Source organism: Orbicella faveolata, unplaced genomic scaffold (assembly GCF_042242905.1).
Source record: "Orbicella faveolata isolate gen_17 unplaced genomic scaffold, um_ofav_v1 contig_35, whole genome shotgun sequence".
Lineage (NCBI taxonomy): Eukaryota > Metazoa > Cnidaria > Anthozoa > Scleractinia > Merulinidae > Orbicella > Orbicella faveolata.
Window position 1 is genome coordinate 14661859 of NW_028301564.1, and position 18142 is coordinate 14680000.

Here is an 18142-nt window from a genome sequence, read left to right on the forward strand (position 1 = left end):
TGGGTACAGAGATTAATAGAAACTATTTAATTTTGGTCATAGAGAGACGAGGCCAAATATATTTGATAAGGGTTTCTCCTTTAAGACAGTTAAGGGCGTATTCGCGGTTGCATTTGCGTGATAACATAGAAGTATCCTAACAGAAATGTTTTCTGTGATAATCGTGTCAAGTGGTTCTATGACTATTCAAGTATGTCTAGACAAAATTGGTTTGTAATGCTTTCCACAGTAAATGTATTATTACTGCCAAGTTGCTGTTTTGGTATACAATAAACATTCTTTACATTGTGGCAGGATACTTTACCATTAAAATGTTGAATTTAGGAATAAACAGAGGTTGAGTGTTGGCTAATGAAGGCGTCGAATAGACCCTAAAAATAATCTTTGATTATTGCTAGTATTAGCCAATTTGCACTTTTGGAGTACGACAAACATTCTTTACATTGTGGCAACATACAATTCATCCTTCAAATCTTTTCTTCACACGGGCATCTTATCCAAATGGTTAAGTTGAAAACAGACCACGAGCTTCCCTCCACTGATCTTGGTCTGTCGCGCGTGTCGCGAAAGGACGGGAGAGAAGAGGAATGGACGCTCGCGGGAAGGCGAGCAGTCGCTCTTCGCGTCACGCTCGAGAGACTAGAAAAAAAGGGCCATTTCGTAGATAGCCTCCAACGAGGGTGATTCAAGTGGAAGAGATAAAGAACACAGTTTCGATCTGGTGGGTTTCTGTTGTGGAATCTCATCAATTCTGAGAATGAATTCCAGCACTACTTGACCTGAAACATTCTAGCATCAGTCAGCTGAAACAGCATTCTGATGTAAGGGGATATACCATAATGACAAGAGGGTTGACTCTGTATACAACGATTGACTGATTTAATTAGCACTGGTTGTTGGCCTTTCAAATCTGTGAACATTCTTTAAACAGTCGTGTGGCAGATGACATCCCTCAGCGCGTGAAAGAATTTCATCGTAAGCGCCGCCTCGCCTCGTGACAAATTACCTTCTAAAGATCTTCGCCACGGTTCGATTCTGACTGAGAAATGTTCTCGGCCCAGATAAGACATTGAATTTAATCACATATCTGATAAAAAGGTACAATAACAGCTGGAGTTTATGTACATTCTAACTAAAGAAATTTGCAGCGAAAAGTTGCGTTAGCTTTATCTTAATGGGTTACCGACTGGAATGTTCTGTGTGGGACAATGCAGTGAATTAACATCCAATTTGGATCCCATCAGATTGGGTTCGGGAAAATTAAATTTAGAATAGAGCCTTATCAATTTGCCACACATTACTGGAAATGATATTCCCAAATATAGGACATATATAATGGCTGTAAATTACAATTCATATTTGCTCTTTTTCAATCTTGGCTAATGGAAATATGTTTTGATCTGGCTGCCCGCGAATCACGGAACCTGAAATTTTGAACCACAACGACAAAATTTTTGGTTAAAAATGGTAAGTCCTCAGTGAGATATGTTACAGGAAATTTTCTTTACTGATTTTAATTTGAAGTCGATGTAGAGTACAGAAGGAATGGAAAAAGCTGGCATAAATAAGTTGTCGCCCGAAAAGTCCATAAAAAATTGTGTCGAATTATATTATGCTCAGCAACAAGGTGAGTTGACATGTTTATCTAAAATATTATTAATTTATCGTATGATGATGTTATTTGCCTGTTTCCAATGATTCGACGTTATGTTTCATACGTACATTGTGTTTAAGTCTACCATGAGTAGCCTCAATGTTTTCTAATTTTTTTCCTATCGTTTTTTTTTTAATTTTCGACACCTTTCCATAATTTTTCCGATTTAAATTAGCTTAATTTAACAGACTTTTTTTATAATATGAAAAGACTTGTAGAGGCGAGTACAATCTTTGAGGTGACAAGTAGACAATTCTTGCCAAATAACATTTACTGAAATGGGTAATTTTTTTTGGAAAGCTTTTGTGCAGTCCAATACTGTAAATTTGATCAGTTAGTTTTTGTGTGAATTGTATTCAATAACTTTGCTATTACATATTTCTCCTTTTGTTATCGCATTTTCACTCAAACATTGTTTTGAAATGGAAAACAACCGATGCCTTTCAACAAGTTGTGCTACAAATTTATTTGAAATCAGAGCTAGGTACCTGAGAGACAAAGGTCAGAAAAACAACATTTGAAGTGTCGTGCCAGAGACTTCTTAAATATATAGATGAAAACCTCGGGAAGTTACAATAGGGGGGGATTCGCGGCCAAAGAAAAAAGAAATTTATTGCGAGAATTTTTGATTCACTTCATTTGCTAAACTAGAGGTTGCCATCAGTTGTTCAGCTTCCCGGCTTTTCAATTTTTGCATAATAATGCAAGAGTATTTCAAAACCTTTTACATCCCCACGAAACATTTTATAATCGAAAAACTTTACAATACAATGATTATATTTTAAAATCGATTTCTAACAGTTTTTCGGCAAGCTTTGTAGTCTGAATTTGTTTAGATGGGCGATGGAAAAAAGGTCCTTAAATTGAATTTCTAGGAATTTGTTTTAATATTGGTCTTCCTTTGATCAGTTCATGCTAGTGAATTTACATCTTTTGAATCAAGGCAGAGCACATTAAAATTAAAACCTTTTAAAATCTCGCCGCTGCTAGGCGACAAATCCGTTTTTTACGTATGCTCACAAACTAAGCCGGTTATTTTTGAAATAGTGTTATGGCTATTGCATTTAATCTTGCGCGCTAATTTTTTTCCCTCGAATATAATTCGCTGATCAGTTTAGCGAAAGCTCCTAATCTCACACGGACTTTTAATCTGATCGGATCAGCAGATTTTCAGAGTGTCAAAAACCAGGTAAGGCCAGTCGGTAATTGATGCTTCCGTAATTTTCGATTCAAACTTTGTTTCTGTGTGTTCCCGACGGTTCAGGCATAACAAAATGGCTTTCCGAGCATCTCTCGCGAAAACTAAAAGAAGCGATTTAAGAACAGCAATCTTATTGGTGTTGTTTTTCATTAGGACAAGTTCGACCTAAGGTTTTTAATGAAACGAGAAAACGAACTGATAAGGAAATCAGTACGAATCAACTATAGAGTAAATTGGTCATATTGGGTTGCCTTAATGAAGCCAAAATGAAGGAACAGACTCCTTCAATAACAATCAATATCAAACGCATGCCATGGGGCAAAAATCACTTCTTATCATCTAGACGGCAAAAGCCGTAAAGAGAATGTTTTACTAAATTATCCTATGTTCAAAAGCAATAAATAAGTCAAAGGACTTTCTGATAACAGCGACCGCGCGCTCAATCCTCGATTGTACCCAGGGGATCTGTTTTGCAATAACAGCATTTAAAACTATCATATACTTTTGGTTGACTTATATATTAAGGCGTTTCCTTTGGTTAAGTTTTGTTTTGGTGCATTTAAAGTTAAGCCGATATATTTTACGACACTCCACCGCGCAAACGATATTCGACGATTTGAGTGCAAAACCCCCCGCTGTTGTTTTGGTATTACAATATTGCTTCACTGGCCATTGCAATCAAAAGACGTTTTGGAAAGGTTTTTTGTGAATGTCCGATTACCTCAAACAATGGACTGTCACGTTGCTGTTCAATCACGATCTTTCTATCAAAATACAGAGAAAAGGCAATCAAAAAATCCGTCGAGCATTACATTTTTCTGTTGTCGTCGAGAGTATAAAATTACAATTGACCTCGCCGCATTCGATCGAACGGGACCGTGTTGACAACAACGTTATCGTTTTACTATGAAAAGAAGCGTGAAGACACGAAATGTTTGTAATTATAACCTGATAGAAGAAAACTTTGCACCCAACAAAGAGGTCTTTGACACCAAGCGTCGAGCTACCTGAATTGCTTGTTTGTCTTTCACATTGATTGCACACAGAACGCGAAGTAAAGTGAATAATCAATGTGGAATTATGTGCTTAAGTTCTGTTGTGTCATGATTGCAATGGTCTGCGCATTGATGGTAACAACGGATGTGCGATAGGCAGCTAGTGAAACTTGTCAGATACAGTGATGATGTTTCAAACAGCGCGATTGCAATATCAGATGTTCTGCTGTAGGTTAGAACGCGCCAGTGTTTAGAGCGAATTTTGACAAGCCGGTTGCTTTTCAGATGCGCCACTTTAGAATGTGAAGGTGGCCTATTGACAAAAGCAATACATACTGATTGGATAGTTGGAGCTATCGCTAATAATTACGGCCCAGATGCCTTGGTAGATAGAGTGACACGTGACTGACACCGCAAACAATCAAGAAAACCATTAGAAGCAAGCCGAAAGTCGGTTGACAAAACAGCCCAACAACATTGCGGACTTTTGGCAAAATTATGGTAAGGATTTCACACATGTGCCACCAAAATCTTCCACAACGTTGGTTTAGCAAGTTTGTAACGGTATTTCCTTTCCTGTTGCAGTATGGCTTTGTACACTGCGCTCTTGCAGACTTGGTTATCAGCAAGTTTGGCGAAGATGTGTGGCGATCGATCATGTAAGAAGACATTTAATGTTATTCGAGCGGCTTGAATTGAAAACGATTTATTCGTAAAGCGATTACTTTGTAACGCAAGGACCTCTTGTTTTCCTCTCTTCTTTTCTTTAGCGAGAAAGCTGGCGTTGAGCTCGACGGCGGCTCGTACCTTATTCACAAAGTTTACGACGACGAGGAAACATTGAGCCTAGTTGGTGCGGCCTGCGAAACGTTAGGTATGCATTTTACCAGCAACCTGTTCATTTTTCTTAGAATTATCCATATACCGGAAAGGTACTTGGGTAGCACTGTTAAAGAACGTATTCTGGAAAATGAGACATTAAGAGGTATTATTCCATAAATCTTCTTGCAATACTTGTGATGATAGCTAAGTAGGTCAAAGTGTAAAATTGCCGACGGTACTCGAAATCTTGAAAACATAAACTACGATCTTCAATTACCTATTTCAGGTCTTGCTTTAAACGATGTTTTGGAGGCATTCGGCGCTCACTTTTTGGACTACTGTGTACAGTCTGGCTATGATCGCATTCTGAAAGTTCTGGGCAGAAATCTGCGAGACTTTTTGTGCAATCTGGATGCGCTGCATGACCATCTAGCCACGATCTATCCTGGAATGGAGGCACCCTCCTTTCGCTGTACAGAGACATCTGACGGAACGTTACTGCTCCACTACTACTCACGAAGACAGGGTTTAGAGCATATTGTGATCGGAATCGTGAAAGCTGTTGCTAAGGAGATGCTGAATACCGAGGTTGAAGTTACGGTAAAACAAGCGCGTTCAGACGATCTCGGGCATGTTGTGTTTTCAATAAGAGAGACAGGTTGTAAAAATGCAACCCATTCCAAACTCGGCCTACAAACATTTGATTTAAACACCCTTCCGGGCCAACAGACTGTACAGCTGTCGGATAGTGAACACAAAACTGCAAAGAAACAGCGCGGACGTATAAATCTGTTATCGTTTTGCAAAGCGTTTCCATTTCACGTGATGTTCGACAGAAAGCTGAACATCACGCAAACAGGGGTGGCAATGATGCGACTCTTAAACAAACGGCTTACCACTGGTCACCCCTTTCCTTTCAAGGACGCGTTCGAATTGGTCCGACCGCGAATGGAATTTACGTTCGATACCGTGTTGTCGCACATCAACACAGTTTTTATTGTCTCAGCAAAACAGTCCGTTCTGAGACTTACCCACCCGTTGCCCAGCGAGAACGATGTTTCAGACGGCCGGAGAATGAGTGTGGCCAATCCAACACTGCGCCTCAAGGGTCAAATGATATATATACCTAAGATCGATAGTGTGCTATTTCTGTGTTCCCCTCGGGCGAGCAACCTAGAGAGTTTTAAACAAATGGGTATTTACTTCAGTGACATTCCCGTCCACGATGCTACGCGCGATCTTATCTTCATGTCGCAAGCAAGGAGAGCTGAGCGAGAATTGGTGGAAAAGCTGGAAGAAACTAGCAACGACCTAAGGAAAGTTGAAAGCAAACTCACGGAAAACAAGAAGCAAACGGACGAGTTGCTGCACTCTATTTTGCCCCAAGAAGTCGCGGCTAAACTGCGTTTGAATCAGCCGGTTCCAGCAGAAAACTACAAGCTTGTCACAATTCTTTTCAGTGACATTGTCGGCTTTACAGCGCTGTGTTCCGACGACAAAATTGTACCCATGGACATTGTACGGATGTTGAATAAACTCTACACCTACTTCGATATGTTAAGCGGGATGAACGACGTCTACAAGGTAGGTTTATACTCTTAAAATAATCTTCATTCTTGCCTTTTAACTCGGCTATTGACATTTACGGGGACTCGTCTTCTGTGATTGACAAATGTTTACCTAAACGCCGGACTACTAAGCCGGCGACTTTTTCAAATGTTTGCAACTTTACCGTGCATGAAAAGACCTCGACCTATGTATAGCGTGTTATATCAGCGATGACATTTTGGATCAACCGCGAATTAATTCCGCGACGAAGGCAAACAGACGCGACCATCAAATTATTCGGTTGCGGTTCGCTGATCTCAATATACCGTCAGATTTTAATCGCTTATTTTCCAAGATAAGCGAAAAAATACAATAAAAACTCAGTTTTGCAAGTTTATAATCAGAATCTTATTGCGTGAGAAATCAATTTTTGTCTTGGCCTTTCAGGGTTAATCATTTATAAGAAGTGGGCACCTCTAGAGACACTTTTTTCATTAACACAATTTTTGTTTCTTCATCATTTATACAGCTACTCCAAACATTTTATGCAAATTTTTGCCTCCGATGTTTGATTATTGTACGCATGTGACAGACGTATTTGTTTAAAAAGGCTTTACAGACTTCTTGCATAAGAGGGTTTTATTTATTTTCTTTTTCTAATCCGACCCCAAGTAGCGTTTTTCTCGTTCAGATTGTCGACTGGCACTCAGAATAATTTTGGTTCAATTTTACTTACAGGGGTATGTCAGTTTATGTCTCGGTTTTATCAGGATATTTTCGCCTTAGTCAAGAGCATATTTAACCAAAAGTGGAAAGTAGTAAGATTAAGAGCTTAAAATGGAAAACAAAACAAAAACTTGTCAGGATGTTGTGGGGGTTGGTTAGATGAAATTTTGAATTTTAGCATAATACCTGAATGGCAACAAATAAAATGTTCTTTTTTTCTCTCTCTCTTCTCGCGAAATTAATACGTGCTGGTGAAAAATTTGTACTTGTGATCTTCTGGTAAAAAAAGTTTCTTTATCGCTCGCAAAAATTTTGTCAAATAAATTTTTGCGTAATCGTCTTAAAATTTTGATAGGTTATCTTGGTGTTCTGTGATGTCAAAAATGTCTACGACATTTACACTGAACCTTCACGATAACTTTTGTTATCAGTTATTTTGGCTATTTCTCTAACCAAAATATTAAAACTCTTTTAATTGACAGTTGTTTTTTCCAATGAGTTATATGACATCCTAATCACAAATTGCGATAACAAACAACTGCCTACTACCTCTAATTATTTGGAGGTAATGTTTTATGTTATCGCAGTGGGCCGCAATTTGCTAAGGGTCTTTTATTTGCTTTCGGTAAATTTACTCTTGCACTGACTCAAAAAGAAAAAAAAACAATTTGAAATTAAACATGTAAGAGATAAGAAAAAGATCGAAATTCGCTCATTTCTCTTTAATATCATCCATTTATTTGTTGTCTTGTCGTTTAAGCTATGAATTCCAAATGAACTGGCAAAAGTTATAGATTATTTATAACTTGAAGCGTTTGTCGTTTATCAAATTTAGGAAATGTACTCTGCAAGCGAATACTCTCTCTTCCGTCGTGGAACATGAAGTCGCAAAACGCGAAAACTAGAGATCAATTTAACCAGGACGAAAATTACAATATTCATGCAAGACAATTAACCGCCTCTGTCTCAATCGTATTCTACTCCCGTGTCCCCGGCGCCAGACTTAAAATTGAAACAGCTGATTACAACTTGAGAAGTCATTTTTATACGATTATAAATAATCTGTAATTTATGCAAGCAATCAAACGATTTCTTACTGATTTCTGCCGCCATCTTGTTTGGAAGGCAAACAACGCTAAAATAATTTCAGTAAATGTATTGGATTTTGGTCTACCTGAGAACACTGACCGTTATTCAAAATTTTAAAATTCGCGTTTATCAATTAGCTATTATCATTTATCCGATTGGAAAAAATGAGACCATAGTCGAATTCACGAGGCAGGTAACCGTTTAAAATTTCGAGTAAATTATATTTGCATATTTTGATTCCAGTTAGTGACAATGTAATTCCCTTATTTTATTTCCGACAATGTATATAATATTTTTAAAATTTTCCCCAACATTTGGAGCAAATAATAACATATGTTTTCAAAACGCTTAATTGATGCCAAACTCCGAAAATTGATAGCGCATTCGTGAAGATTCAAAGTTGCCCAAGCTTTACCCCCAACTAAGAGGTGCTGTAGAAAAACTGAAAACTTCACAGTCAGCAGTCACGAATCTGTATTACCAACAGCAGTTGCTTTATTCACTGTTGAACTGAGCAAATCATATGTACTTGTTTTGCTAAGTTTAACAGCTGTGAATAAAGCAACTGCTGAGTGGCAAAGAAAATTGGTTTCTTAAAGAAACATTTGAAACCCGAAAAACAAACCGCAAAATTTATTTTCAAGTTCTTCCTTTCCTGCAAGTTAATTTCTTTTCTAATATTATATAATCACGACAGTAATTGCCTTAAGCGGCAAGAGCAAGGGCAATGTGGTTCAGTTAAGGTGGCGCTCTAAAATTCGGCCTTTAGTTTCGGTTTCTATAATTAGTTTGAGATAATTGAAAAAGAAAAGTCAATTAAGACCTTTGGTTAGAGTTATGAAACTTAACGGTCTACTCTTGCAAGAGAAGCGACAGCTACAAACCTGACAGCAAAATTCTTCAGCTGGTTTTTGAAATTTACATCCAAATGCTCATGTTCAACATCATTTCGTAGGTGGAGACGATCGGTGACGCTTACATGGTAGTGGGTGGTTTACCAAAGCCATGTGACAATCATGCAGAGAGAGTAGCTCACATGGCGTGCTCAATGATGGAAGCTTCTGAAAAGGTTCTCTCACCAGTCGACAAGACGCCTCTCAAGGTACTTGCTCAGTAAGATTGAAAAGAATAGACATCAGACATTCAAGTCTAAGAAGCAGGCAGGGACACAAGTATAGTAAAACCCCGTGTTTCAGAACCTTAAATTTAAGAACATGTTTGCTTAAAATTTCCCAGTGAAGCACCCTTCACATAAGAATCATTCGAGGTTAAAATCCGGCATTGTTATAAGGCTACAATACAGTACTGTGAATGATTCAATATAAAGGCCACATCCGTGAGTACAAGTTGTTGTTTTAAACAAAAATAAAGAATGCAAAAGCAAAAACCGACACAACGTAGGATGATTTTTTGAAGGTGTACTATATTTCGGCTGGCCAAACCAGCCTTCTTCAGGTACAATGAAAATTTTACATTGGGACGTGTTTTTATGAAGCCGATATTTAAAAATAAAGACCCTGATTAATTTGGCACCCAATTGGCCTAATTTCACAGTTAACACCATTTATATAAGGACCTATGGAGGCTAACTTGAAAAAACTTAGGTTGTTATATGCGGGTTTTTGCTGTAGCTAATATATATCCGCTTTCATCTTCTGTTTTCTGTTTCATTAACGAGCCCCCATCATGAATATATATACTGAAGCGCGCGAAAAGCTGCGTGGAAAATTGAGGTACATTGTGTGCAGAACCGGCGAGAACAGTGTTGATAGTTTCATTCTCCTCTGTCCTTTGTTCAAACTGCTTTCTCAATTCAATTAAATTCAATCTTAATTTAAACCCCCTCAAATTTAAACTCTCAGTTAAAGGCATTAAAACGCAACCTTTCAGTGACTTCGACAGTGTCGAGGTTCTAAGGCGCAGCAAGGATGTGCGAGCTGGGAAGCGTTTAGAAATATACAAAGCGCGCTATGTAGCGGCTAATATTCTCCAATTCAAATAAGTTCATATTTGCTTTCATCAGGTCTCCGCATACTTTTTTGTTGTTCAACAAGTGTGGACCTAAAGCAGAGGATAATTCTCTCTTTGTTTCCCAGATTCGTATTGGAATTCACAGCGGTTCTGTAATGGCGGGTGTTGTAGGCAAGATGATGCCTCGCTACTGCTTGTTTGGAAACACTGTTACTCTGGCGAACAAAATGGAGTCGGGCAGTAAACCAGGCTTCATCAACGTCAGCTACGAGACCAAACGGTGAGAAGAAATAAGTACTTACAGAAATATCTGTAGTACGGAAAGTAAACTAAAGTAAGTAAAGCGTTTTACGAAGTCTAGTGTCTGGATAAGACGGCGCTTATTCAAGTTTGCTTTCCCCTGGATAGAATGCTAGTCCATCGCAGGGTTACTCCTCATTAGTTGTGGCCATGTTGCCTCGATAGTCTCCCCGTATCAATTTATTTTGCTGGATGGAGACAGTCACTGTGAAAATTTGACGTTTTTTTTTTTGTTTTTTGTTTTTGGCCGGGGAACACAATGTAACCTACGTTCCCAGCCAGCGCTCAGCCCCAGGATTCGGTTCGATCGCTGAGTTGACTTGCTAAAAATAGGCCATCGCATCTAATTCAGATCAGAAGTTGCACAGTTAACTTCTTACAGTACGCCTGCCCGAATGCAGCTGTTCTCGCTTACACTTAAGTTGACTATCTCGAATACAATCTAACCTCGTTCACGAGAACTGACGCTTAAGCAAACGCTTAGGAACAACAAGAAGGACGTTTTCGCACCAAAACGACACGAGATCACAAATGCAGTGACTCGCTTTTGCTATTGTCTAGTCTAGTTTATTGTCTAGTCTAGTTTATTGTCTAGTTCTATTGCACTAGAGGCGTGGAGGCGTGGTGGCCTCATGGTTAGTGCGTTCGCGTCCGGATCGAGCGGTCCTGGCCGAGGTCATTGTGTTGTTTTCTTGGGCAAAGGCACTTTACTCTCACAGTACCTCTCTCCACTCAGGGGTATAAATGGGTACCTGCGAATTTAATGCTGTGAGTAACCCTACAATGGACTAGCATCCCCATCCGGGGGAGGGGGGGCGGTAGAAATACTCCTAGTCACTTCATGCTACTGAAACCGGAGATAAGCGCCGACCTGATGGGTCACTTGGCTCGTATGCAGACTTTATCTTCTTACATTTCTTGTACTGGATCTGAATTCTGATGTCTGTAAGAATGTAAGAATTCTAATATCTGTAAGAAATGGAGCCACACAATTGAAGAGATACTACTTAATTTTGCTTTCTTGCATGCAGTTACCTTCGAGGGTCTACGGAATTTGAGTTCACGCCGAACACAGAGATTCCCAATCCATTGCCATGCTTCTTCTTAAACAAGAGCAAGAACGCAAGACAGCAGCCTTCCATTATGGACATCGCAGCCTCCGTGGCCCCCAACAGCATCTGCATGTTCAGATCACCGATGTCTTCCCCGAGCCATTCCCCCTCGACGAAGCGACGAAGCGAAACGGGGCCAGCGGCTTACCGTCATAATGCACCGGACGGTCTGCCTGTACGGAGAGTAAGCGCCGTGGACATTTCGTCCGTCAACGAGAAGCTGGAAGACTTGACGAACGGCAAAGAGAACAACAATAAGGCTCCCATGCGACGAAGAACCACAGTGGCAAGCATGTGTCCCATGTACAAAACAAACAGTTTCAAGAGGGATGAGAGTTTTGACGAGGACGAGGACGATGACGATGACGAAGAAATTGAAAAGGACGAAGGGAAAGAAATCAACGGCGACGCCTCCCTGATAGGAATGGATGAAGAATCCTTGTCGGAACTCGTGGAGCTCAGCCAGCAGATTGAGGCCAATTTAGAAATGACTTAGTCAGGAAAACAAGTGTTCAATCCCTCGTGAGACCTCATAAAGGGGCACCGTATATAAGGGGCCTCGTACCACTCTGATGTAGCGTTCCTGCGCAGCAGGTACCGCAACGAAATGCTCCCTTCTGGAAGGTACCCTATCAGTGGAGATCACAATGTAAGATCGAGAAAACGACCCCGTTATCTCGAAGAAGAGGACTGGATGTAAATAGAGTTCTGCGGCACTGATCAACAAGAAACTGAAATTTTAGAGTCCTTCAAAACTGATTATTGTCGTGAAATACCGAAGAAAATTCAGGAACAAAATCATTTAATTAATGTCCATTGCTGAAACAAATTGCCGTCGAATTGATTGCGATATATTCAACCTGGAAAGTTGCTAAAAGCACAAGAAAATGAAATGTTAGCTGAATTTTTTCCCTTTTTACTCATCACGCCCAGAGTTTTAGTCATCGTGTTTTGGGCGTCAAGCAAATTCGGTCAATAGAAAGAACGACGTCATAAGATGGCGTCGTGATAATTTCGCAAATTTTTATGTTTAAACCTAACTTTCAGCTATTTAAAAGCAATTTGTTTCAGCAGTAGATAAGTGTGTTTGTGATTTCTTGTCAGGTTCAAAACGACTGATATATTCTTTGAAAGTTCAAGTCTTCAATCATGACATAGGACCTAGCAATGAAACATAACATAGCAATGTATATGTTGTTATTATATTTACTTGTTATCAAAGTTATTTTGTACAATAAGTCAAATTATTCTCGATTTTGACCACAGCAGACGTCAAAATGTGGTGAGAACATTAGTGACACAACCAGCTATCGCCTCTTGAACCGCTTTTTTGTTCTTCCCACATTTTGACCTCGTCTATCGTCAATTACTGAACAGATGCGTGGCAGCATGGAATCTATTTGTTAAAGTGACGAAAGACTTGTATCTTTCAATATTGGAGCAACACTGTACATAGCGTTTCGACTTTTCTGACGTCATATGACGACATATGACGTCATGTCGCTAAGCGACGCTTATCTATTAAGCTTCCGTTTTGGGAGAAAGGCCTTTTATGCTTTCATCCCTCGAGCAACTCAAAGAACTTGAGAATATACTGATAATATTTACAAGGAAAACAGTTTTAAATAGGATGTGTCCCAGGCCAGTCTGGTTCACACATTGCGGTTTTAACGAGGAGTGATCAAAAGAAAGTAGCTAGAAACAAATTATTTTGAGTGATTAACAGACTGAGAATAGTCTACATTATTGTAAACACGTTGAAATATAGAAGAAATTAGAGGAGATGAATATTTTAAGTCTTCTAATAGCTTAGTAGTAGTTTGTAAACGATAAAACGGAGTCTCCATTGTTTCACATCCTCGTCATGTTAATATCACGAAAATGTACATACATACTCAAATAGGCGTCTTAAACTGTATGCAGCATTAAATGGCGAAGACTATATTTTTAATCACAGAAGATTAGATATAATATATACATATCATTTTTTTGGTCGCTAAAACGTATGATTCTCAACGTCCCTTCTAGGGAGATTTTCGCACAGCGTGCAAATTTAAGATCTATTTTACTATGGTTAACAGAGATTTAACGCAAGTGGACATAAGGTTGAAATATCAGTCGTGTCCCGCCCTCAGATAACTGACATTTCAGGCTAAGTGGATATATGTTACGGAGACAGAGAGCTAATTAAACCAGCTCAGATATCCATGTAGGCTAAATCTATGTAGTAAATCTACTACTTTATCTCCATTAAAATTGCAAGATTGTAACGAGCAGTTTCGTTGAATTTTTTCATTGTAAAATAAACAATACTGCCATGATGTCGAAGGTGATTTCCAGTCCGTACTGCGCTCTCTCGAGAGTTTGTTTGCGGTATTTGTTTTGTTTCACGTAAGAAATCACAAAATGTAAACATTTCGCAACTACTTATATGAAGTAAATTCAAAGTTCCAAATCAACCGCCATTGTGGATGCGAAGCTTTATGCTTCGTTTTTCCTCATACCACTTGATGAAACAACCTCGCAGCTGTAAAAATCCATGAAGCTGTTGGAAAAAAGAATTTGAAAGGCCTCAAAGATAAGGTGTGTGGTTCGTAACGAATAACATCGATTCGCATTTTATCGATTTAGAACTTATAATATTTATAAACATTAGGGCGCTGAGACTGCGCTGTAGGGACTGGAAATCAACTTTAAAGCGATTTTCATGACCTGCGCAATGCAATAGTCCTTTTGGGGCGATTTGAGAATTCTGGGAAAAAATGCTTTTACAAATAACGTAATAATCTGTTACAGAGGCCAGCCACTTTCCTTTTGGACATTCCAAGAAACTTCAAGTACATTTTAATCAACCTGAGGTTTTGGGAAAATTGCCTTCGTTAATACCCATTGCTATAACAGAGAGAGAAAACTTATTATATCTGGCGAAAAACCACAAATAAACTAATGGGTGTTAGAGTCGAAACCATGTCGGCTTTTTCGGTTACCGCTCTCTATTGTGCTTGCGTTGTGTCGTTAATGATTTTTCTTTGGACGGGTGGAAGAAAGAGCTTCATATGTTTCAGGGCGCATCTTGTTTCTATGGACGCTAAAAGCTCTCTGGCCTGTTAACAATTTTTCGAAGTTGTCCTCCATGTTAATAGGTAAAGCACACATCTTAGAGGGCCCGACTGAATTTAACCGACATTGTATTGCATAATAGTGAGCCATGTCGTGTCAACTAAATTAAGACTTGGGTAATCCACTTTTAAAGGAACAGGAAAATGTTTTTTGTCTACTGAATATATTTTTTAAGCATTGCTGCGTCCTAAACAAATATAGCTATATAGGTTAACGTACAAATTTCCTGTTAATTATTCAACCTTGCAACCCGTTCAAAATGAAACTTAAAGTAATAAAAGAAAATTTTAAGTCTCATTAGATTAACTGATTCCAAATTGTTACAATGCTCTAATATAGACTGCCGGAAGAAGGTCTTTCCTTTTCATTACGGTCACTTACACGTGTATTTAGGGTTGAATTAAAAGTGGGTCATTTTAAAGTCGCGGCGAAATCAAACATTTCTCTCGCGAGAGCTATAATTAAAGGCGGCAAAAATTCAAAGTTTCTTTTTCGAAATTCCAAACAGTTGTGCCCCAGAAGTTTGTCCTGAAATACTCTTTAAGGCACATAAAATCACAAGAATGTAAGTCCGTCCTGTAAGAGAAGAATTTTGAGTTCATTAAATAATATCCTTGTAAATCTTAAAATGATGCAAACAAAACAGGTTGGACCTTACCATAGAGACGAGTTTATTTACGCGGGGGTAACAGCCACAACTCGTGTAAACTGTCACAACAACTGCAACTACATTTCCAGTGTAATGTTTTCGTCACAGTTCATATTCAGTATACTTCATGTTAGCGAAGGTTTTTGACAGACTTAATTAACAAAAGGACTCTTTTAAGGTCGTGTTACTTGTAAAACTTTATTGGAGTAAATGTTCTCACCGGTAGCTCCGTAGTTCACATAATGGCCTTCCTAAATAATATTCAAGATAAAGCTGCTAACTCCTACTAATATTAAAATGTTCCGAGATTAAATTGTATCGTTCTTTAATAACCATGTTGGTGTTACCGCTTGGCCACTGACATTTGAGTCACAATTTGAATGTCAGTCTAATTATTTCGTTCAGAGTTAGCAGCGTGTTTAACTGTTGTGAGCTGCTGCTGTAAGCGAGCCAAAACACGTGCTCTGTTCTAATTACTGTTAATTAGCGCGTTTTCTGTACATATATTGCCACAAAAAGAATTCACAGCTGATCTCCCGATACAAATGGGAATTCTATTCTAAATTCATCTACTGTCTTGTAGGAAATGCACAGCCAAAATCACTAGAGGAACTGGGAGATAAAGCTTTCAAAGAATGCCACAAGAAATACGGGAAAGCCCTAAGAACCTTAGGAAACTCTTTGTAGGATTTCTTGAATGGGCTCAACAACTTTGTACAGTTGCTTAGATCGAAAGAAAAATGCAGTTTCTTTGAACTTCCTTCTCTTCACTGCAAGACATCTGAGGACCAATCAGAGCTCGACCTTCACTGCTACGATGCACGCATGCGCGACGAATGGGAGGGCTTTGTAGCGGGTGTGGTCAAAAGCGCGACAAAAGTCTTGTTTGACATTATTGTTACAGTTGAGGTGACTAAGGACTACAATAACAAGATTCTTTTTCAAGTCGATTTTAACGTGAATCATGCTGTATTTAAGAGCCGTAAAAGTCCTCAAAATCTCGTCGAAACTAGCCTTGCGACATTACAGTACATGAACAGAAATCAATCCACGTCTCCGACGGACTTGAAAATTTCAGTGCCTGCCTTATGTTCAGCGTTTCCTTTTCTTGTCATATTTGACGGAAGTCTTCAGATTCAACAGCTCGGCTCGTCATTGGCGAGGCTTCTTGGCCCTTTTCTATCAGCACAGGAAAAAGACTTTAGCAAATACTTTGAACTTTTAGATCCCAAAGTTCAGCTAACATTTCCCTCAATCTTGGGTCGAAAAAATGGCTCGTTTCTACTGCGCGTTAAATTTGGTAACGAAGATAGTGTTTCCCCTGATGCAGTTGAACTGAGAGGCCAAATGATTCATTTGCCGGAATCGAATTGCACTCTGTTCCTCGGATCACCTCGTGTGGAGAGCATTGATGAACTCCAGGGCAGTGCTCTTTTCCTGAGTGACATTCCACTTCATGATGTTACAAGGAGCCTTTTTCTTCTAAGTGAACAGGCCGTGGTGCAAGATGGTCTCAAGAAAAGCATGGAGCAGTTAAAAAATCGAGCTTCAAAAAGCCCAACGCGAACTAGCACTTGAAAAATGCAAAACAGAAGACCTTCTTGAGTCAATTTTTCCGCACGATGTGGCCAAGAAACTGATTCACAGGAAGACAGTTCCCGCAAGGTTCATCGAAGACGTCACCATCTTGTTCAGTGACATCGTTGGGTTTACTTCAATCTGTGGCAAATGTGCTCCAATGGACGTTGTAAACATGCTAGAGAGTTTGTTTACAGAATTTGACAGAAAATGTGAGCAGCCGGAGCTAAATAAGGTAACTACTGACAGGGGTGCTGTTTGGTCTGTAGAATGGTTTCTATACTAATTGATCTTGTAATTAAATCACATTTACCGTTTAAACTAGCCTGTTCCAAGCTCTCGGTCAGTGGGGACAACTGGAAAAGTGGGTGGGCAACGAGAGGAGTCTGGGAGAGAAAAAGGAGACCACGCAGGCTCTCAGCTCTCCCGCTCGCTTTTTCGACCGTCCCCACTGACCGAGAGCCTGGAACAGTTTTCGTTTAAACCCATGCATTTGAAAAACGTAGGTTATGTGCAACTTTGAAGTGTAGCCTGTCTCCGTCGCTTCTATTTGAGTAAATATCGGGAGCTAAATCTATTGACGGCTTAAATTAATCTTTTTGTTACTTTTATCATTACTTACTAAATTGTTCTCGTAAAACCTGTTTACCTGATCAGCAGAATACGCGCACGCGTCAATATGGCAGCGAAAAAATATTTTACCAAGAGCCCTCGCTCATTTTGGTCAGCATCAAGACTGGACGAGACTGGAAGAGAGTAGTCTGGTTCTCATTCCCAGATCTCTGGAAAATTCCAGGTTAATTATAAGTTGAGGCGTATCAATAATGGTTTTAACATGCTAGCTCCAAAATATGGCAACCACTATTTCATCATGCTGCAGATTTGCTGAAAGCAAGGGATTAAGCGTTGACAAAAGCGGTTAGAAATACTGCTCTCTTAAATAAATTTACTTTGCCAAGTAAGTTCATTTGAGAGAGCAGCGCCAGTCTAGTGGATTTGGCGACTCAGTGAACCGCGATTTCCCTACTTAGATTTCTTACATATAAACCCTCCACAGATAGAGACGATTGGGGACGCTTACGTGGTAGCCGGAGGCCTTCAGAAAGATTGTGGGACAGCGGATGATGCTGTCAATGTGTCAATCATGGCTCTCAGAATGATTGACGTTACAGAAAACGTACTGTCACCTGAAGGGCTTCCTCTCAGGGTATGTTCTGAAAAGAAAGTTTAAATTTGCCACAGTTTTACACTTAATACGTGGCAAACTATAATTAAAAAATAGTTGCATTAAAATTAACTGAACACAAAAAATCACTTATATTTTATCTATCAACCGAACGATATTCGGCTACAACTGCAACTCTCTAGCCTCAGTAT

At 39.3% G+C, this 18142-nt stretch overlaps 1 protein-coding gene and 1 pseudogene across 5 annotated transcripts in view; both read left to right on the top strand.

The window, feature by feature from the left end:
• The first annotated feature begins 471 nt into the window (after nt 1–471).
• LOC110066914 (guanylate cyclase soluble subunit beta-1-like) lies at nt 472–13694 on the top strand. Of its 4 annotated transcripts, none has more exons than XM_089272791.1 (8): nt 472–1098; nt 4136–4351; nt 4436–4509; nt 4621–4724; nt 4959–6256; nt 8991–9137; nt 10132–10286; nt 11338–13694. In XM_089272791.1, exons 2-8 carry the CDS (start codon nt 4349–4351, stop codon nt 11912–11914), a joined length of 2358 nt encoding a protein of 785 aa, XP_089128917.1. In that variant the 5' UTR covers nt 472–1098; nt 4136–4348; the 3' UTR covers nt 11915–13694. The 4 variants fall into 4 exon arrangements, with proteins under 4 accessions (XP_089128917.1, XP_089128916.1, XP_020629831.2 ...); XM_089272790.1 differs by lacking the exon at nt 472–1098 and adding an exon at nt 2603–2843; XM_020774172.2 differs by lacking the exon at nt 472–1098 and having other exon boundaries at nt 2603–4351.
• Nucleotides 13695–13738: 44 nt separating this feature from the next.
• The window catches only part of LOC110066916 (guanylate cyclase soluble subunit alpha-2-like), a 5511-nt pseudogene continuing 1107 nt past the window's right edge, over nt 13739–18142 (top strand). The window contains exons 1-4 of the transcript XR_016202187.1: nt 13739–13747; nt 15101–15241; nt 15782–17000; nt 17823–17972. The product of XR_016202187.1 is annotated as a guanylate cyclase soluble subunit alpha-2-like (transcript). The remainder of the gene's footprint in view (nt 13748–15100; nt 15242–15781; nt 17001–17822; nt 17973–18142) is intronic.

Bases quoted from the DNA above. Each gene is read 5' to 3' on its own strand.
- LOC110066914 (XM_089272789.1), top strand. From the start codon at position 4,349: ATGGTAAGGATTTCACACATGTGCCACCAAAATCTTCCACAACGTTGG. The intron at 4,510-4,620 runs GTAAGAAGACAT...TCTTTTCTTTAG, and splicing joins GATGTGTGGCGATCGATCAT to CGAGAAAGCTGGCGTTGAGC. The intron at 4,725-4,958 runs GTATGCATTTTA...TACCTATTTCAG, and splicing joins TGCGGCCTGCGAAACGTTAG to GTCTTGCTTTAAACGATGTT.